The sequence below is a fragment of the Polypterus senegalus genome, chromosome 13, assembly GCF_016835505.1.
Source record: "Polypterus senegalus isolate Bchr_013 chromosome 13, ASM1683550v1, whole genome shotgun sequence".
NCBI classification, from domain to species: Eukaryota; Metazoa; Chordata; class Cladistia; order Polypteriformes; family Polypteridae; genus Polypterus; species Polypterus senegalus.
The window spans coordinates 151,876,380-151,898,950 of NC_053166.1; the positions used below are offsets into that span (position 1 = coordinate 151,876,380).

Sequence of the window (22,571 nt, forward strand, 5' to 3'; positions counted from 1 at the left end):
TAAAATATCTATCAACACATGGCTGACATTAGCCATGAATATCATTGTGATGTCAGCATCCATTCCTGGTCAGACATGCTCCCGTATCTGTCTGCAGAAGAGCATATGTGTGACATTCGATTCACTCCACACCCTCCATAAACTGCTGCACAGTAATTGATGAGCTATGCTACAGTTTGCGAAGTTTTTACTAAATACTAACAACCTCCATGGGTACCCACTTTTAAGCTATTCCATTGTCGCTTAGTATAAAGTAACACCTTCCAGGTGATTAAAACAAGACAACAGATAAACCTTGCAAGCTATCATCTGGGGAGATACAAAGTAGTAGTAGTAAATAGAAGGGTCTAATTGGAGCTGATAGACATCTTAAAAAGGCTGCTAATGTGAGTTAAACTACATTTTCACAAATGTAAGTGCACTGCATCCATAACCCAGTGTGCTTTTAAAGCATGCCAGCTTGCTTCCAACTGAGCTACATTAGGCATCTGGCAAGTAACGCCAGGGAGTCTGACTGCGCTTCAGTAAAAGAAATATATTGGCACCATACCAAACGTCGTAAAAATGTATGCGACTGCAAAGTAGAATGAAAATGTGAGAGACATGAAAGAGGAAAGTGTGTGACAGAGGCAATTATTTACATAAAGTAAGTCAGACAAGATCTTACTGACACCTGTAAGACACTGGTTCAGTCCATTTTGTAACCGTCATGCCCTGGTGAAGGTTAAAGGGAGCTGGTGTTCAAACCACAGGGCTGACTGCAGCATTTTAAACTGAAGTCCATGTCTGGCACTGAAAGCAAATGAGAATTCTGAAAGAGTATTTTCTTTCATTCCTCTTCAAACATATCACTTCCTCCATATGTGAATGAATCTACTGGTTGATGGGGCCCCATAGGTCTAAATAATCTTCTTACTTTCAAAATCCAGCTATTTAAATTTTGGCTGCACTTGTCACCTTCTACTGATACATTGATGTTTACCATCCATTTTGGTCTTCTTCGGTTGGTCATCTATAAGTTATGAAAATTTTTTTAGGTCACTTGTCACACAGTAATCACTTATGCAGCTGTCCATCATGTGGGTCATTATGGATTTGTTGAATTTCCATTAATAATTGAAAACTTTCTTTCTTATATATTAAATGTTAAGAAGTTTCCTAAATCTTAATTCAGTGATCATACAGCTAATTGTTTGGTAGATTAATAAAGATGTGGAGGGTTGGTAGAAGAAGTCTGGTTAATGCAACTATACTCTAATGTTCTACGTTGAATTAACAGTTCCCTTATCTGGAACCAGGGAGTCTAGACCAAACCCTGAAAACAGCTCCAGACCATAATCCCGTAATCCCTCCTCCACCAAACTATACAGTAGGCAGTATGCAGCCCATACAACAGTGTTTTCCAGGCATCCTTCAAACCCACAATCGTTCAACAGCCGGACAGTGAAGTGTGATTCAGCACGCTAGAGAACACCTTTACAAAGTTCTAGAGACCAATGGTGGTGTGCTTTACACCACTCCAGATGACACTTTGCATTGCACATGATAATGTTGGGATTGAATGCAGCTGCCTGGTCATGGAAACTCATTTTGTGAATCTTCCCGTGCACACTTCTTGCGGTGATGTTGCTTCCAAAGGCAGTTTGGGATTCAGTTGTGAGTGATGCAACAGGGGATAGGTGATTTTTGTGCGCAAAGCACTTGTTGGCTCCGTTCTGTGAGTTTACATGATCTACCACATTGTGGCTGATCTGCCATTTCTCCTCAACACTTCCACTTCACAATAATAGATCTTATTGCTGACTGGAGCAGATCTAGCAGAGTAGAAATTTCATATATTAACACGTGACAGTAATGGCATTCTATCGTTATAGACATCAGTCATCCAGTTAAGCTTTGGTTTCATGGTTAATCATCACATATTAATGAATGCGTTAAAGGTAGCACCAGTAACCATGGTTGGACCTATCTAGAGCTTCTTCTCAAGCAAATGTTTTACAAACAATGAATAATGTCATTAGTGATTATTTGGTAATGTGGGAGGTTAACCAGAGAAAAATCAGCACAGCTCCATGTAGAACATGGGAATTCCTTACAGAACACAGCCAAGTGTGAGATTCAAGCCAAATATGTTGGATATTTAGGGCAGCAGTGGTATCCAGCTGTCAGATCTTCTAAATATAGGGTTTCCTCATTGTTAGAGAGGTTTGTGGGAAGAAGATCAAACATTATTGACAATGCATTATAAGATATTGCATATACAGACTTAAAGTTCCTCTTCTTTGTTGGCATTTCATAAATGATCTATGGTAGTGGTAGTCTAAAATTCTTTGTCTTGATAATGACTCCATAATCCACCTTCTCTACCACACTTCCTTTCTCTGATTACTTTGTCCTTGCAGTGGTTTGTAAGTGACATTCATAATAAAAAGTGAAAATAGCAGATTTGAGACCAGTCAGTACTTCCTGTGGATATTTTGTCTTTAGATGCACATCTCTATTGCTTGTAATAGTCCGGCCAGCTGCACTCTCACAGCAGTTCATCAAAACATAATACAGAAAATAATAACAACAGAAAAATGGTAAGGAATCTTATTGTTTCCTTCATGTTTTACATAATAAATTCTAAAAGTACCTCAAAATAAGTAAAAAATCCTTCTATATAAAAGCGGTCGGGATTGTCCTTCCGTCCCGTGAGTGCTACGCAGGCGCGGAGTTTCACACACGCCCCATCCATTTTGCAATGCACGATGGGATTTGTAGTTTCGTTTTTCCAGGTAAAGATGATTTTCTACTCCAGACTGTGCGATATCTTCTTCTTCTTTCTTACTATATAAAAGCGGTCGGGATTGTCCTTCTGTCCTGTGAGTGGAAAGCGTAGCGGTATTCCGCTTATCACAGACTTACTACTTGCAGCTTGCGATGCAGGCGACATGATGTGAGCAGAGTTCTGGTGCTCTCATCGTTCCCTTGCTTTTGTGCGCGATGCGCTGGAAAAATAGACAAAATTATGTCTCTGGAAATCATTAATGTGGATGGAGTACAAATGCCTCACCGCGTAGTAAATATCAGGGGGGTTCAAAAGGGCGACCTCAATATAGAAAAAAAGTTGAAATTTCATCACAAAAATAACAGAAACTACGAGTATTAAAGTAATACTGCTGAAATGCAATATAACCAAATTAATGAGTTTGTATAAAATATCAAATTGATCTACATATTGAATTGCCTTGAGAAGTGGTCAACTTAAAAGTCGGTCGCTTTAAAAGGCGGGTCAGCCTAGTGTATATTAAGAAATGTAAAAGAAGAAAGAAACAAAATCAAAGTAAAGATGCACAGGATCACTTTGCCATTTTAACAGAGTCTGAAGAGTAAAACAACTGTTAAAACCCATAGCAGCTTTGGAGCTAGAGTCCTCTCTTTATGATCACTAGAATTACATCTGTTGATACATGTCTTTTAACACTCAAATCACTTGCTATACTATACTGTATCTATTATATAGTGCCCTTTACATCCATCTATCTCTGTCTGTTATATGGTACCCCTCTCATCTATCTGTCTATCATATAAGACAATAAAATAGGTCAGGTCAGGTTGGGAAGCAAACACTGGTACACCATGTTGCCACACCCACCAAATGATGAGACAGCTCAGGATCCTGGTTGACAACCCTCCAGACTGACACACGTTCCAGTCCACCCAATGGAAACGACTGTTTATCCGCCGCAGCCGTGTGTTATGCAAGTGTCCCCTTGGCCTGGTTCAGCTACTCGGGTCCTCAACAATTAGGATCCTGCGAGCTGGATCACCCTCGGGTAATCGTGCCACATGGCCGTAGAGCCGTAACTGACGCTTCTTCACAATGCAAGAAATGTGCCTCATTCAGGACTCCATGAGCAACTGCTCATTCAACACAAAGTCAAACCAGCGGTACCCAAGGATTCTCTGAAGAGACACAGAACACAGAAGGAGTCCGGTCTTTGTTTGTGGTGCAACCATATAGCAAGACAGGAAGCAGCAGGACTCGGACCTTTGTCCAATAAAATAGAAAATATAACAATTTATTTTAACCTGACACTTTCCAATTTAGATCTACAAAGAGAGCAATAAAACTTATTTTTATTGGTACTGCTGTGCCAGATATAACAAAATCAGATTATTTAAAATGAATTGAGAGAATTTATTTATCCTCAGATATGATGAGACTGTAAACAAGTGGAAGAGAAAGTACAATAGTAAGTATATTTCAAAGACTTTTTTACAAAACATTGATGCAACTACAGTCCATCATTTTTAAAATAAACCTCAGTAGTCAGAAAACATTTTAAACAGCTCAACAAATAGCACACGATAAAAGGGAGGAAATCCAACCAACAGCACATGATGTGTATTCCTTCTGAGTCCTGCATAGTAACTGCAACGCCCAAGTGCACAAAACCCGCTTGGTTTCAAGGCAGTTTCCTGCTAAAACCATGGCTTAATAATTGATGTAAAACAAATAAGATAGAGAGGTGGCTGTGCAAAACTGGAACATAAGGGAAAGTCTTGAGGCTGTTGAGTTTTTACATTTTTAAATTATCATAAAGATTGAACAGGGAGACAAAATTCATATTGCTGTTTTATTTTCATTTCACAATGTATCTGCATTAAGTTTTTGTTATCCTGCAATGGGCTTTTAAAACAATAAATATTTGTTCATGGCTCTTTGGTAAATAAAAAAATACTTCTTTTTACAAAACAAACTTTTTCTTTGCAGTCTCACACAGTGGCTGCTTGGCTTCCCTTGCTGGACAGGGGGGAGTACTCTTTGATGCGCACACAAAGCTTCCCTCTAGTCCAGGGGTTTTGCAGGGCTAAAGGCTGGAATTCATCTTGCAGCCACTTCTCTTTGTCATCCAGAACCAGCACCAAGCCAAAGTGGTCCAGTTGATCACCACTATAGGTGTATTCATCCAGGCTTCCCAATAGTTGCCTGGAAACCTCATTTATTTCCTGAACCACCAGTCTTATTATCTTCCTTGCTGAGGTCTTTCGAGTGACGCAGAGCTGCAATGGAACAAAATAATGAAATAAATAAAAGGTTTTTGAGACCTAGACATTATGCCTATAATGCTTGTTATACTGTAGTAATAACCCAGCAGCAAATAGAAGTGGGGGCTGTGACTGAGACAGCCTGATATCACACACATGAAAGCAGCTTAGAAACTAGCACATCCACAGAGGTAAGAGTTCTCCATTTAAAGATCACTAAGGTGTGATAGCATCTTTGTAACCCTTTGGCCTCAGGTAGTAAAAAACAAATATGGATTAAGTGAAATAAAACAAGATAGAAACAAAAAACAAAGTAAAGATGCACAGGATCACTTTGTCATCTTAACAGAATCTGAAGAAAAAGTCATACCACAGGGCAGATTACTAAGTAGGGACACTGGATGGCATAGAATAGTTCAACATGGACTCTTTGTTTCTTATTGTTTGCTGTACAGACCACTAGAATTGAATCTTAATTGATAGACACACTCATTATAATAATGAGTGTAACAAAACTTCACATTTTTTGGAAAACATGAATACATATAAGTAGTCAAATGCTTATCACATACCATTGATCAATTTGTTACATCAGAGGTGACTGCAAAAACACTTGGAATCCGTGCATATGGCCGACACCTGTTTTGCACTTTTCAGCTTTAAGAAATAATGCATTGTTACAAGTCCCTTCAACAATAGAAAAAAAGCAGAGCACCAAAGAGTAGCAACATTATATGGCCAAAAGTATGTGGATACTCCTCCAAATTAGTGTTCAGGTATTTCAGCCGCATTCATTGTTAACAGGTACATAGAATCAAGCACGTAGCCATGCAATCTCCATTGACAAACATTTGGAAGTAGAATGAGCCATTGATGTCCATGGCTGAGTAGCTGCACATAAGCCTGAAATCACTATATGCAATGCAGAATGTCGGCTGGAGTGGTGTAAAGCATGCCACCTTTGGACTCTGGAGCAGTGGAAATGTTTTCACTGGAATGATGAACTACACTTCATTAAATCTGGCATTCCACGTGAAGGCTACCTTCTAGACTGACTAGGGTCTATTGTAAAGTTTGGTGGAGGAGGTGGGATAATGGTCTGGGGCTGTTTTTCAGGGTTTGGGCAAGGTCCCTTGGTTCCAGTGAAAGCTGCTGGTAATGTTACAGAATACAGAGATATTTCAGACAATTGTGCACTTCCAACTTTGGGGAACAATCCTTTCTGTTCCAGCATGACTGTGCCCCTGTGCAGAAAGTCAGGTCCGTAATGACATGGAGAAGTTGCTCACACAGATCCTTAACCTCAACTCTACTGAACAACTTTGAGATGAATTGAAATGACAATTGCAAGCCAGGTCTTTTTGTTGTCCAACATCAGCACTTGACCTCACAAAAGTTCTTTTGGCTGAATGGACACCATTTCCCACAGACACACTCCAGAATCGTGTGAAAAGCCTTTCCAGAAGAATGGAGGCTATTGTAGCTACAGAAGTGGGCCTTGGGGTTTGGAATGGGATGTTCAATAAGCCCATATGCAGTAGATGTGATGGTCAGGTGTCCACAAACATTTGACCATATAGTATATATCCATCCATCCATTTTCTAACCTGCTGAATCCGAATACAGGGTCACGGGGGTCTGCTGGAGCCAATCCCAGCCAACACAGGGCACAAGGCAGGAACTAATCCTGGGCAGGGTGCCAACCCACCGCAGGACACACACAAACACACCCACACACCAAGCACACACTAGGGCCAATGTAGAGTCGCCAATCCACTTAACCTGCATGTCTTTGGATTGTGGGAGGAAACCGGAGGAAACCCACGCAGACACGGGGAGAACATGCAAACTCCATGCAGGGAGGACCCGGGAAGCGAACCCGGGTCTCCTAACTGCGAGGCAGCAGCGTTACCACTGTATATATATTCTATATATATATTCAACAGCAAAATGTAATTTCATACACAGCTGAATCAATGAGAGGAAGTGTATGAAAAATGTATATTTTACTTTATAAATTATAATTTTATATTTAAAAATGTAAATTTTAAATATATGTTAAATGTGCATGTGTGTTTAATCTGTATTAATAAATGTTATCATTACTGTAAAAACAAATATTAGCTTCACTAATATTCAGGGCATTGCTGTAGTACATTGTTTGTCTATTTTAACTATATATCCTCTACATTAGTTAAAAAAGTAAAGCCATTTTTTCAATGTGATGTATAAACTGTTTTCAGATTTATTCAGAACAGAAAGACAAAGCAAATGTGTCATTCTCCATTATGAAAAGCTGCTGGGAAATAAGAACTCATAAATACTAAGAAGCCAAAAACTTGAATGCAGTTTCAAATAAAGTGTAGAGATTTGCATTGTGTTGTTGCTGTAATACATTTTGTGACGATCCCCTGACTATAGATTTTGATTCCTTCCAGTTTTCTGTTGTGTTGTTGTTTGTTTTGGAAACCTTTGTGTGATTTTGGGTTTAGGTTAACACTAAATTCTCATCCTGTAAATAATGTGTAAAAGCAATTATAAATCTAGTAAAATTCAAGCAATGTGTAGAAGCAAGTATGAAGTTCATAAAATATTATCCTTTAAAAATGTAACTGTTTCAAACCAAGCTTTATCCAGTTTAGACTCATGGAGGACCAAAGCCTATCCCTGCAGCACTGGGCAAAAGGCAGGAAACAACCTTGAAAATGGGTTGCTAGCCGTTCAGAGGGCATACTTACTCCCACTGGGGGCAATTTAGAGGTGCCACTAAACCTAAGGACACATCCTTGGGGATGTGTGTGAGGAAAATCCACATAAGCACAAGAAGAACTTGAAAACACCATATGAAAATGACCAGAAGCAGAACTCGTTTGAACAAAATATACAAATCAAAGGGGGTTATGCTTAAGCTTTATAACACACTAGCAAGGGCTCACCTAGAGTACTGTTAAAAGTTTTGGTCTCCATAAACCTCAGAGGAGAGCAACTAGGCTGATTCATGACTGAGAAGAATGTGAGCTGTGAGGAGATATTAAAGTAGCTGAACCGTTTCAGTTTAAGCAAATTAAGATTAAGAGGGAACATGATTGAAGTGTTTAAAACTTTAAAAGGAATTCGTACAGCTGACCCCAGTTTTTACTTTAAAATAAATTCAGCAAAAGGAACACAGAGATGCAGTTGGAAACTTATGGGAAGATTTTTCACAAGTATTAAAAAGATTTTCTTCATGCAAACAACTATGGACACATGAAATAAATTACTAAGTAGTGTGCTGGAGAGCAGGACTTTAATGACCTTCATATCTCAACCTGGTGTTGTTTTGGACATTATAGATGCATAGGATGGATGAGCTTGTTGGGCAGAATGGTCTGTTTTCATCATAGTTTTTTCTAATGTTCTAATCTGAAGCCAGGACACTGGATTTGTAAAGCAGCAGTACAAAACACATCCATGCTATGCTAATTTTGGATATTTTTGGTCAGACTACAATGGTAAAGGGATACATGCAGTTTCCGAAGTGTTTCACGATGGTTTCTCGCCGGACAGTTTTAAGCAATCAACATTGGCCAGCTATGACTGTTGCACTGCGACCCCCTGCTGCGACAGTCGACCTGGACTGGGTCTCAAAGACACTAAGTAGGGCAAGATGGGTTACGAGAAAAGAAAAGTTTAAGAAACACTGCTTTAATTTGTTAATAATATAATAATATGCTATGTTCATTTTTTCGGGCAGTGAATTTAGAAGTGCATACTGTACATGGTTTACATGTGCTTGTGTTAGAAATTAAAATGTCTGCATATTACTGTCTTTATTTAAAACAAAGTACTTTTTTATTTGTTCTTTTACTGTTCTGCTTTAGTTCACTTGCTGGTTAAAAATCCTAAAAATCCTAACACTCCTAATATTTTCTAAACAGTCTTGAGAAGGATAACTAATGAATGTAAATTCAATGTCAATATAACAGCTGTTATTGCTATGATTTTCTTGCAAATTGGCTTCAGAAGAGGCAAGGAGGTCAAAATCTTAATGAACTGTTATCCCCACATCTGTTAATTTTATAGAAAGGTAAAGCTCATGATAATGTATATTGCTATTTAGACCTGTTTGAGTATCACTATGGGTGATAGAGCCTTTTCTTCGGTGGCGCCGAGGCTGTGGAATTCCCTCCCCGACTACTTGAGAGCCCCACAGTCAATTGATGCCTTCAAACAAAGCCTAAAAACTTATCTTTTTAGAAAGGCTTTCTGTTAAATTATTTCTATAGATTTTTTTGTTTGTTAATTTTATTCTTCTTTTGTAGCACTTTGAGATTGTTAAATATAAAGCGCGATATAAATAAAATCTATTATTATTTTTATTATTAAAGAGCAGAAGACTTATTAGAGTCTTAGTCTCATTAGGCTTCTGATAGATATGTGTGTGTCCTGCGGTGGGTTGGCACCCTGCCCAGGATTGGTTCCTGCCTTGTGCCCTGTGTTGGCTGGGATTGGCTCCAACAGACCCCCGTGACCCTGTGTTCGGATTCAGCGGGTTAGAAAATGGATGGATGGATGGATGGATAGATATGTAAGTGAAAGGAGCAAGACAGGCAAAACTGGGAAGACAAAGAGTCGAGGAGGTGGTAGTAGTGGTAGTAGTATTGTCAGGTGTACAGAGTACACAAGCTAAAATCTGCTACCGGGAAATACACAAAGATTCATAAATGTATATCTCCGTTTTCTGATGCTACTTTATTCAATTCAAGGTTATGGACAGGGCAGCAAGGTAAGAATCGGGGCACGCCACATGCATGTTTACAAATATATGCAATGTAAATTTTCAGAATACCTTTACACTTGTTTCCTTAGACAGTCCCGTCCTATACTGAGGATAGACTCGTAAAGTAACATGACTGCACTTCTTTCCAAAGCGACCATTGCCTGAAGACTCAATGAAGCCGCTGGTATCCTCTTCCGATGCTCTTGTTCTTGGAAGTAGTGGAGGGATCATATTGTCAGGTCCTAGGGCTGGCTTCAGATCAAGGTCACCTGTAGAATGGTGAGCCCTGCACCATTCAGACTCTGGACTGGCTGGTGGTAAATTCAGACTGCTGGTGCGCACACAAAATGCTTGTCTCTTTTCAGTGATGCGCAGCAGTTCTATTTGACGACTTGGAAGGATGAATTCGCTGTCGAATAATTCTGGTTGCCATTTCTTATTTTCTGAGGCAGCTACTTGAAGTTTGTGACCACTGAGTACATCAGGAGCACTGCTTCTCATTTTATCTTCTCTTTTACTGGTCACTTGTGCTGCAGTGGACGAGGAGGATTGAGAGGAAGAAAGGAGGTCTATCTGTCTAGTGCTTTGTGCATGACACAAATGACAGTCGCTGTCTGGTGCCAGAAAGACTTCACAAGATTCTTCATCTTCTGAAATTGCATGAGTGTCTAGGAAATAACAGAGGAGTATTATTGTTAGAAAAGTAGTTTCAAGTTTACATTTTATGTATATACAGTTGTAGCTAGAAATCCTCAAAGGGAGAACATGAGTCACGTATCTTAAAATAGCTTTTCATTCCTAAGCTTTTAACCCTGACCAGGAGTCATCATCAGAGGAAAATGATTAGACATAGAAGAATTGAAGGCAATATATAGCAAATGAGAAGAGTGGAGTGGTTTAATAAGGTAGGGTTCAGAGGGTGTTGGTCATAAAGTCTTATTTAATATGTGGATGTTCTTCTTCTTTCTAAACCTGCATATGCTGGGTTCATGTCCAAGTGTCTGTTAATAGTGTTTTAATTTGATAGCCGTGGTTCAGCCAGCTCTCTAGCACTTTTAGTATTAGCCTTGAATTTTACTTGCACCATGTCCCAGTTAAACATGTATCCTGTTGAAGACCATGGGTCCTTCCTTCTGACAGCATTGTGATGTTGTATATGTGTTGTGAGTGTTTTAGATGTTTGTCCCATGTATGCAGCTGGGCATGCATTGCATGGTATACACTTTAATGCGTTCCGTGTCTCTGCTGCCAATTTCCTGCTTTTGGCATTGCAAAAGACTACTCGCAGAGTGTTTGCCTGTTTATGCTCTATTTGGATGTTAGATCTGGAGAGGATGCAAGCTGAACTTTCTGATACACCACGATGATAAGGAAGTCTGTGCTAGGTGGAATGGGGGATCAGGTTGGAGTCAGTTGTTTGCTGAGGTCTGTGGTGTCTCCTATGCAAGCATCCTCTTTAATAAAACCCCTGTGTGCGTCCAGGTGTCCGTGTGTGTGTGTGTGTGTGTGTGTGTGTGTGCGCGTGCGTGTGTGTGTGTGTGTGTGCGTGCGTGCGTGTGTGTGTGCGTGCGCGAGGCTCGGTGCTACACGCACGACCGGCATCGTGGACGCGCACACACTGGAAGCTGAGCACACAGTGAATGGCGTAGCCGCGGCTGCGCATGATAAGCAAATAAAGGACAACATTGCTGGGGAGAGTGCTGATTGTATAGTCGCGGCCGCGCATATAAAATCCATTGCTGGGAAGACGCCACACATACTGCCCCGTGCATGTTTACTAACTAACTATCTACTAACAACATGCCACCCAAAAAAAAAAAGGACACGTCAAGTAGGACAAACGACACAGACACTCAAATCGTATTAAGCAACATCTCCTGGAAGAACAGTCAGCAAGTAAACATCAACAAAAGAAGAAAAATACGAGCAAATAGTAGAAAATGAGCGTCAGAATATTCCCCGTATTGATTTGGCTCTATCCTCTACTAATTTACCCTTCACCATAAGAAGGCGACAATTTCCAGTTACATTAGCCTTTGCCATAACAATTAATAAACCTCAGGGGCAAACCTTAGAAAACGTTGCCATTTACTTGCCAGAACCAGCATTCAGCCACGGTCAGTTATATGTTGCATTATCAGGAGTTAGAAGTTTTACAGATGTTGTTGTCAACGTTGTAGATGGTCCTGAACAGGAGTGTTTACAAAAAATGTTGTCTATAATGAAATTTTATTGAAAACTTTACAGAGGTAAAAAAATAAAAACATTTTCCTAAATATCTTCTTCAGATATTGTGTATTAACGTTTCAGCCGTGGCATGGCCAAATGGGGAGGCAGCTAGATGGATGAGGTCTCCAGGACTCAATTATGTCATATCATCTACTGTTAAACCGTACTTCTAAAATTTTTATTATTATGCTGTCTTAAGGAATTGTTCTGTTGTGTATATTGTATTGTATTGACCCCGTACTTTTGACACCCACTGCATGCCCAACCTACCTGGAAAGGGGTCTCTCTTTGAACTGCCTTTCCCGAGGTTTCTTCCATTTTTCCCTACAAGGTTTTTATTGGGAGTTTTTCCTTGTCTTCTCAGAGAGTCAAGGCTGGGGGGGCTGTCAAAAGGCAGGGCCTGTTAAAGCCCATTGCGGCACTTCCTGTGTGATTTTGGGCTATACAAAAATAAACTGTAATGTATTGTATTGTAAACTGTATTACAGATTGTTTTAAAGTTTGACACTAAGGCAATATTAATTATACTTACTGTATTGTTGTATACGTTTCTATTTTATTTTTAATATATTTTTAACAAAAAAATTAAGACAACAAACAGAATGAGGTCAAGGTCCCTTGCCATTTAATATAGACTGTTCCTAATAATGTTTATGCAATACTGTTCTAGCGCCCGTTATTGTAACGGGCTTAATGTCTAGTTGTTTGATAAATGTCTTGAGGTAAGCTGTTTGATGTGAACAGATGGAAAATATAGCCTCTTTTATTCATTTTCTTTGTATTACAATGTGTGTAAATCTTTCTAAAGAATGTCTTAACTCTGTTTATGCAATGAGGACTGATTGCTAGAAAAGTAATGTTTTGGCCGCATGACATTCAGTTAGTCCGTCATTATCCAACCTGTTATGTCCTAACACAGGGTCACGGGGGTCTGCTGAAGCCAATCCTAGCCCACCGCAGGGCACACGCACACCAAGCGGCAATTTAGAATCACCAATGCACCTAACCTGCATGTCTTTGGCCTGTGTGAGGAAACCCACGCAGACACGGGGAAGAACATGCAAACTCCACGCAGGGAGGACCACGGGAAGCGAACCCACAGGTCTCCTTACTGCGAGGCAGCAGCGCTACCCACTGCGCCACTCCCGCATGACATTGCTTATGATAAACACTCATAATCAAAGTGGTGTCACTACATATTTCAATAGAGATGTCAAGGAAATTGGTGTGTTGGTTCATTTCTCTTTCCATTGTGAACTGGATTGCAGGGAATATTAAGTTGATGTGGCTGTGGAATTCGTTCAGCTGGTCACTTTTTTATATGACGAAGTGTCGTCGACATGCAATATCCAAAGTTTAGGTGTGAACTGGGTTTGAACCACACCCTTCAAATCGCTGCATAGCCAGTTCAGCTAAGAGTCCTGATCACGGAGATTCCATTGGCATGTCTTCTTTCTGTCTGTAGTGTTTTCCATTCAAATATACAGATGTCTCAAAAAGCATTGAGAGTTCATTCCTGGTACCCCTGCATAAGTGTGGATGTATGAAAAGCAGGGTATACATATTGCACTGCAGTTCCAGAAAATCATGAGCTTGAGAGAATGCTGCCATATAACAAGATCTTAACCACTCTATGATCTCCCAGGGAAAACCACCATAATCAGAACTCTGTCTAGCACTTTCAAATGCATTATGTGCTTGTGTGCCTGACTCCACTGTTCTTAGGCCACTTTCCACATTTGTAGCTGTCAAGAATATCCTGAGGTGCTGGCTGTTGTCTTTATGCATGCTTGTCAATAGATTTTGGGCCCTTCCACCCAAGTCAGTTAGTATGTAAAGCTTAATGCACTTCAGTCAAGCAAGGAAGTTGACAAGGAGCTTGGTGATGTCTTGCTTGAGCGCTGTGTTTCCTACCTCTGAAAAAGAACATTTTGTCGTACCCTTTGGTGGTTTGTGCTTTTCTTGCTTTAGCCATCCTTCTTTTGGACTATTCAGATTCTGCCTAGTGTTATTCGTATCCTTTTGTTTTACTGTATATACTCACGTATAGTCGGGTCTTGAAACTCGAAAAATTGATGTTGACCAACATGTACGCCCATTCAAAAATGAAACACTTATTTTTTTTCTTGCCTCCTCCAATCTCACACTAGTTTCTCAGACGCATTGAATTTTGTTGCAGCAGCGCAGTTACCAGTTTCTTTAGCTACTTCAACGACATTGAATTTAAAACCAGCTTCGTATTTTCTTCTCTTACGATAAAGGTGTATGAGGGTGTGAGATACAAAAAACACAAATCAGTGCAAACATTGCTTCAGAATAGTTTGGGTATCACTGTGTAGTCATGTAGGCACAATAGAGAGAGAGAGGTTGGAGCACATGTTGATACAGCGCATTGCTGCACCCACATATAAAAAAAAAGGCAGTGTGCTCTGTGGTTACTCTCTCAGGTGGGCATTAACATATCATAATCTCTTGTACCAACAGCGTGAGGTTTCCGCATTCGACTTATATACTGTGAACATGACCCGGACACAGACAGGCGGACATGTTGTCTTAAAACCACCACATGTTTATTAAACACAATATTTTACAATAAAGGTCACAAAGACCCAGTCCAATGGTCACACAGACCTTAATCACGTGCACAAAACCCCCAAATCACACACAAAGTCCTGGCCACAATGCCTTTCTTCGGGCCGCCTCCACTCTCTCCTGCCTCGTCCTTTTTCCACCCGACTCTAGCCTCGAATGAATGGAGACGGCCCCTTTTATAGAGGTCCCGGATGAGCCCCAGGTGTTCCCGGCAATCTTCTTCTGGCCACGCCCCAGTGTGGCGGAAGTGCCGGCTGTCCTCCCGGCTGCTCTCTGGGCGCCGTCATAAATCTTCCCCCCAGCACTTCCGCCACACCAGGAACAGGTCCCCAAGGCACTGGGGTGCCTCCTGGCGGTGACCACGGGCCCATACAGGGAAAGGCTTCCATGCCCTTGACCCGTGGCCCCCAAAGCAACCCGGAAGGCAAACCCCATGTGATCCAGGCAGGGCTCTGACCCTCTTCCGGTCCCTCCTGGCGTCCCTGACAATACGAGCAACATTCTAAAATACCAGAAATTATACTGTAATATCAAGTCCCGACTTATCCGCAAGTATATACGGTACTTGTTTTTAACCTCATGTGTATTTTTAAATATTGTTTTTGAATTTGGTTTCTCCACATATGACTTTTTGCCCCTTTGTTCTTGACTGTGCCGGAAAGGTTGGCATATAGTAACTAAATGTGATATGCCCAATGATTTTTAATCATGTAAATTGAAATGGTCTGGTGGTGAATTCAGCAACAGCAGCCAACAAGCCTGGCATTCACAAGAACTAGAAGTCGCATAATGAACATTGACTTTATTTTAGCCTCACAGATAACAGTTGAATTTGGGTCAATAGCACCCCCTAGAGACCACAACTGACTTACATAGTACCTGATTGATAATGGAGGTGTCGGACCTACTTGCTTACCATCCATCCATCCATTTTCCAACCCGCTGAATCCGAACACAGGGTCACGCGGGTCTGCTGGAGCCAATCCCAGCCAACACAGGGCACCAGGCAGGAACCAATCCTGGGCAGACAGGACACACATAAACACACCCACACACCAAGCACACACTAGGGCCAATGCACCTAACCTGCATGTCCTTGGACTGTGGGAGGAAACCCACGCAGACAACATGCAAACTCCACGCATGGAGGACCCAGGAAGTGAACCAAGGTCTCCTAACTGTGAGGCAGCAGCGCTACCACTGCGCCGCCATGCCGCCCTACTTGCTTACCTACATAGTAAAACTTTCATGTAAAGGAATAGGTTATTTCACTATTTTGCTTTAGATAGATAGATAGATAGATAGATACTTTATTAATCCCAAGGGGAAATTCACATAATCCAGCAGCAGTATACTGATACAAAGAAACAATATTAAATTAAATAGTAATAAAAATGAAAAGAATTAAAATAAAATTAATGTTCGCATTTACTCCCCCGGGTGGAATTGAAGAGTCGCATAGTGTGGGGGAGGAACGATCTCCTCAGTCTGTCAGTGGAACAGGACGGTGACAAAAGTCTGTCACTGAAGCTACTCCTCTGCCTGGAGATGACACTGTTAAGTAATGTCAAGCTTTGTTTTTTCTCCCTGTTTTTTTTGCGAGATTGTCAGCTTACAATTGTCTGAACTGACCTTTTGTTCTTCTTTGAATCTGTCATATATAGGTACCACTGGTAGCTTTTATTACTATATGCTAGTCATCTGCATTCAAGTAAACCACATATATTTTGTATTGTTTTTTTGAATACTGTGATATGTGTAGTTAATTGTATATCATATGATGGCATATATGGAAAATAAATTTGAATTTAATTCCAATATCAATAGCAGGTTTTAAATCTGCTGTCTAAACTCACTTCATAATATATTTTTTCTATAGTGGTTAAATTAGGTAAAGTATGTTGACAAGAATAGATTGATAAACTGGGAGTGTTGGTGGTTTGTTTGGTGTGTGCATAGAGGATCAAGAGCTGGAACAGACCCCTGCAACTTTTTTGTAGTACAAAGTAACATGGCAAAGCAAGCAACATCTTTCAAAAGACTCTAACAGATTGGCAGTAAGCTGAAGGTGTCAAAGGTCAATACATGCAGGCAGTATTTGATCAAAAGAATTTGCATGTGAGCGATACTCTTCACCATTTTGTGTTTAAAGGAAGAATGGCAGGAAACAAGTGCATAGCCAGCACCATTCAAAATACGCTAAGTGCAGAGAATTCTTTGATGTAATAATTACAATTGGAAGCAGATGCAGTTGATTGATCTATCCATGTTATGAACTCATTTCTAATGAATGCTTTTCTAATTTGTTCTTGTGAATGTTTTCTCACAACTCAACTGTTAGAAATAGTTTTCAGCAGTCTCAAGTTCCTTGTACAAAATCAGAAATTATTACCCAAAAAGCCAGTGTTTAGCTTCTTATAAGAAGGATAGTGTGTTCTTGTAAAAAAAAGTGGCACAGTTTAAAATGACATTTATTACTTGCATTCTGTTCTGATTCAGTGTATTGAATTTGCATTTACTTTAAGAATTACTATAAAATGGATAGTGTTTAAATTCCTAAATCAGTTACAGTAAATAAAATTATCTTTCAGCTGACACAAGTCTTGCATACATCTTAAAATTTTTGACATACAATTGACATGATATATTATGCTGCGGTGGGTTGGCACCCTGCCCAGGATTGGTTCCTGCCTTGTGCCCTGTGTTGGCTGGGATTGGCTCCAGCAGACCCCCGTGACCCTGTGTTCGGATTCAGCGGGTTGGAAAATGGATGGATGGATGATATATTATGGATAAACATTTTTTATTAATTAACTAGACATTAATTATACTTCATGGCTCCTGGAAAAGCATCCATGGAGGGGTTCCAAATGTAGCAGACATTGTTGAACCCAAAATATTCACTCCTCTCAGTTTCTGTGATACTCACCTTCTGCCATTTCAGTAAGTAATATAGACACTTTTGACAGAGTTCCTGACAGATTATACCTCACAGTTTATTGTCATGTTCCGGCCATCAAGAAGTGAAAAACACTTGTGTCCTCTTTACTACACAGGTTTCATGGCCACTGCTTTAAAACCTTTCAATTTAATGGACCATTGTGAGCGGAAGTAACAATTAGTTTTGAAAGAAACTGCATCATTTTCTTTTTAATTAGCTAGGTTGTTGGAAAATTTGTTTATTGGTACAATTTTGGAGTAAATATTAAATAAAGTAATTTTGTTTTCTGTCGTTGTTTCCTTTTTATTTTTATAAGAATAATCAAGTTTAATTGAAAAGACAGTACATTTGAAATTAAAAATAATTATTAAAAATCAACTTAAAAATGAAATGTCTCAAGTAAATAAGGATCCATATACACTGGTCTGCACCACAGATAGATAGATATGAGAGGCACTATATACAGTAATAGATAGATAGATATGAGAGGCACTATATAATAGATAGATAGATATGAGAGGCACTATATAATAGATAGATAGATAGATAGATATGAGAGGCACTATATAATAGATAGATAGATATGAGAGGCACTATATAATAGATAGATAGATAGATATGAGAGGCACTATATAATAGATAGATATAGCACTATATAATAGATAGATAGATATGAGAGGCACTATATAGATAGATAGATAGATAGATATGAAAGGCACTATATAATAGATAGATATGAGAGGCACTATATAATAGATAGATAGATAGATATGAAAGGCACTATATAATAGATAGATATGAGAGGCACTATATAATAGATATATAGATAGATATGAAAGGCACTATATAATAGATAGATAGATATGAAAGGCACTATATAATAGATAGATAGATAGATAGATATGAAAGGCACTATATAATAGATAGATAGATAGATGATGCTTTACACAAACAATAAGGGAGCCATTTCAACCATCACCAATGAGCAGCATCCTCCTGAATGATATGAAGCAGCCATTTTTGTGTCAGTACACTCACCACTCATTACTTGTTAGGTGATGAAGGGGTGAGAGAGATAATCAGCCAATTCGAGACGGAGTATGATCAGGCTGCCAGAATGGACAAGGTCATGGTGGACAATTTAGCCAGGACATCAGGGTGTACCATACTCTTTTTATAGGATGGCCTGGGATCTTTTATGACTACAGATAGTCAGGAACTTGGTTGTATGCCTCATCTGAAGGACGGTACCATTTTTACAACTGTGGAAGGAGATCTCTGAGGAAGATGGGAGTACATAGGATTTATGCTTTGCAAAGCAGAAGAGCAAATTTCACTTTTTAGTTGGCTTTTTTATATTCATTTTCCTCCCCTTACTTATGAAACAGCATCTAAGCACTTCATCTTATATTGCACAAATTGGCCAACCATTTCTTTTTTTGTGTACAATGCAAAGGGGCCCCAAAGAAGGAAAAATCATCTTTCCTGTGCCTAACTGACACGTTCCTAAAAAAAGTTGTCCTAAGTCATCTCACTGCAACCTGTCTTCTGACAGATGCTTGTATGAATAACCTGCCGTTATAGCAAAACAGTTTTTAACCCTTCATAGCTTGCAAGTAGTTAAATTTCCTTTTCCACAACACAGTGTCTCCATCAGTGCATCTAGGTTTGTGACCCAAACATAGACTAGATGATAAGTTCACCAACACCTCTTCCAGCAGCAACCCAAGCATTCCCTTGTTGGTCTCCCATCAAAGTACTGGTCAGGCCCAAGCATGCTTAGCTTCAGGTGGATTACCAGTTCTGAAGTGGCAGATGGTGTGGCCATTTAGGTGAGATGATTCGATTTCTTAAACTGAAATTTCACAAACCGTTTCTGCAAGATATCGGATTCAGTGAAAAACACTGTTTTGAATGTAATTGATTGTTTTTATAATTCTACATATCTTTCATGGTATAAGTATTTTTCCTGCTCAGAATAGGGTGGAGTAAATGCTAACATTAATTTTATTTATTTTTTTTTTCATTTTTATTACTATTTAATTTAATATTGTTTCTTTGTATCAGCATACTGCTGCTAGATTATGTGAATTTCCCCTTGGGATTAATAAAGCATCTATCTATCTATCTATCTATCTATCTATCTATCTATCTATCTATCTATCTATCTATCTATCTATCTATCTATCTATCTATCTATCTATTATATAGGTCCTTATCTATCTATCTATCTATCTATCTATCTATCTATCTATCTATCTATCTAATCTATCTATCTATCTATCTATCTATCTATCTATTCTTTGAAGTATTTTTTGAGCTGCAAAATGGCAGTCTTCCTTGAGGGGAAACAACCCAAAGTCAACTATTTGCTATGTATTTTTTGCTCTCAATTAATATTTATTTCTTCTCTTTGTTTTCCTTCAAAATAGGCAGGAATTTATATTTAGAAGGTTGTAAAGATATATTTTTTTTATTTTCCAGAACAGAAAGTAGTTGTTTAAATGTTTTTTTACAAAAATATCCAGAGTTAGGTTGATCCCTCCATTGTCTTGACCATGTAACAGGTAAGCAAATTGTAAAAGAATATACATCTTTTGTTTATTGAAGCATAGACAGCATTACTGACAATGCATATGATGTTGAAGGAACTCGGAGAATCAGTTTTGAACAGAAAGGCCAGATGTGATAAAGACAAGTCTCTGACTGATCTAAATGATTAAACAGCAACAAACCACTAGCGCCCTATTTTGGTTCACTTTGTCTTAAATTAAAGAAGTGATAAACCCTAATTTCTGGGCAGTCACGTATGCTCCTGCTGTTACGAGAACCAGCACAGCTAATGATTCTCTTTTTTTTATTTTGACAATCTACTCTTCCATGTTATACTACATTTATATTTAGACATCGATAGGGGAATACTATTTCCCATAAAACATTATTCCAATTTGTGGATTCCATTACTACATATTGATGGCCAGAATATCTAGTGGGGACAAACACTAAAATAGCAGCATGTTCAGTAGATGAGTGTACAGTATATGAACTCTACACAATACACATTAACTGATGCAAGGAAGACCCTGAAATAAAACAGTTCTCAAGTTCACCAAATTCTATATCTTCATTTTTAAAATCTGCCATTGCAGTGCCAGCCACTCGCACATTAATGTAATAAACAAAACTGAAGAGAGTGACTGGCTGTTACAAGCAACTCCTGAAGTCCCATTTTATTAATTTCTAGGAAAAGTCTAAAATATGTAAATTCAAAAATTGACAAAGGTTAGAAAAAATGCTTTTAAAAAAGATGCTTTGCCTCATGCTGAAGGATTGTGCAGCCTTACCTGCGGTGTACTTGTGATGGGTCTCTGGGGAGGGTATTGGAGAAGGCACAAAGTCCAGTTGAGATGAAGTGCAGCACGGGATTTCCATCAGAGAAGCCTTTGTGAAGCCTATTATATCTATCAATGGAATACCACCATAGGGTTGCTTGTACCTTGCATACTGTAGCACATCCATTATCCAACGCATCTGCCTCCAAACATCTTCCATGTGCTGAAACAGACACAACTGAGCATGAGTTATGTATAATACACACACACAGACCTTTGAGAATAGAAATACAAAGAAAGAAGTACACTAAAGTTTACAAGAAAGAAACCTTTGCCCCTGACAAGGACAAAGTCCTTCTGACAAACTGAAAGACAGATCTGTGCATTGTATCAAGTGCTCTGGTATCAAGTTTTTTGACTCCTCCGCATCGAGAGGAGTCAGATGAGGTGGCTCGGGCATCTGATCAGGATGCCTCCTGGACGCCTCCCTGGTGAGGTGTTCCGGGCACGTCCAACCTGGAGGAGGCCCAGGGAAAGACCCAGGACACGCTGGAGGGACTATGTCTCCTGGCTGGCCTGGGAACGCCTTGGGATTCTCCCGGAAGAGCTGGAAGAAGTGGCCGGGGAGAGGAAAGTCTGGGCCTCTCTGCTTAAGCTGCTGCCCCTGCGACCCGACCTCGGATAAGCGGAAGAGGATGGATGGATGGATGGCTCTGGTATCGAGTTCCCTTTTTGCCAAGGTCTCCTTTTCCATTATGTTTTGTCATTTTTCTCATTCAGTTCATAGTTTTCAAACAGTATTAGTTTTTTTTTTTCTATCTGGGTCAAGGTTTAATTACTTGTGTTTATAATTCAAAGATTTAGATTTTCAAGATTTGTTTGTTTTTCTTGTTCCTAGTTTGTATTTTATTTTATTAATTGGCTTTTAATTATTTCTAGTTTGTTCTGTTAGTGTCTTGTCCCTGGTATATTTAGGATAACCACATTCTAGAAGGGTGTGTATGACCCACAATTTTAAGATTTTACAGTATGTTTTGTGTACCAAAAATATTTTACACAGATTAATGAAGAATCTAAATTATGAACAACAACTCCTTTCCCAGCAAGGACCGAGATTGTCTAGAGGTGTGCACTGTGACATTATTTGACAAAGTCTAGAAATACAGCTGATATTCTTCTCATTACTAGGTGTAATACGTTAAAAGTGTGCATACTGATGGAAGGTTAGAGCAGTCACTTTCCTTTTAGTAAAGTTTCTGACTTGCAAGTAGAAAAAAAAATATAAAAAGGAATTCCATATTTACTGTAAGGCAGGTTTTCAGATGTTTTTAAAGCTTCAAATTCCTTATGACTTCCAGCCCTCCTTATCTTATGCAGTATTTAATGTGTGGAATATAAAACTATCTTACAATGGAACTGAAGAGAACAACATTTCTACCTTCTGTTTCTTCCCATGGTTCCATATTTTGAATGTGTGGTGCACAGCTTGATTGTTAGTAAACTGACAATGATTTTAATCACAAGAACTCAAGATTTTCTTTCCAAGGCTAATGAAGCTTGTGTTTTTCCATGGCCTTCGGTCAAGCGTCAATCTCTCAAATTAGAAATATTTGCAACTCCCTTGTAAAGCTGGAAAATGGGTATGGCCATGCTGTCCTTTACATTTTAATTTATTGCCTTTATG

At 39.3% G+C, this 22,571-nt stretch overlaps 1 protein-coding gene across 4 annotated transcripts in view; it reads right to left on the minus strand.

Annotated features, from left to right (window-relative positions):
* Positions 1-4,121: 4,121 nt before the first annotated feature.
* LOC120542213 (ankyrin repeat and fibronectin type-III domain-containing protein 1) overlaps positions 4,122-22,571 on the minus strand; it is a 338,184-nt gene continuing 319,734 nt past the window's right edge. For 3 of the 4 annotated variants that reach the window (XM_039774509.1, XM_039774511.1, XM_039774510.1), the window contains exons 18-20: positions 20,900-21,110; positions 9,863-10,461; positions 4,123-5,049 (exon numbers count right to left, since the gene is read on the minus strand). In XM_039774509.1, the coding sequence (XP_039630443.1) occupies positions 4,762-5,049; positions 9,863-10,461; positions 20,900-21,110 (1,098 nt within the window). In that variant the 3' untranslated portion in view covers positions 4,123-4,761. Of the gene's footprint in view, positions 5,050-9,862; positions 10,462-20,899; positions 21,111-22,571 lie in introns of all 4 variants that reach the window. The other variant, XM_039774508.1, reaches the window with a different exon arrangement.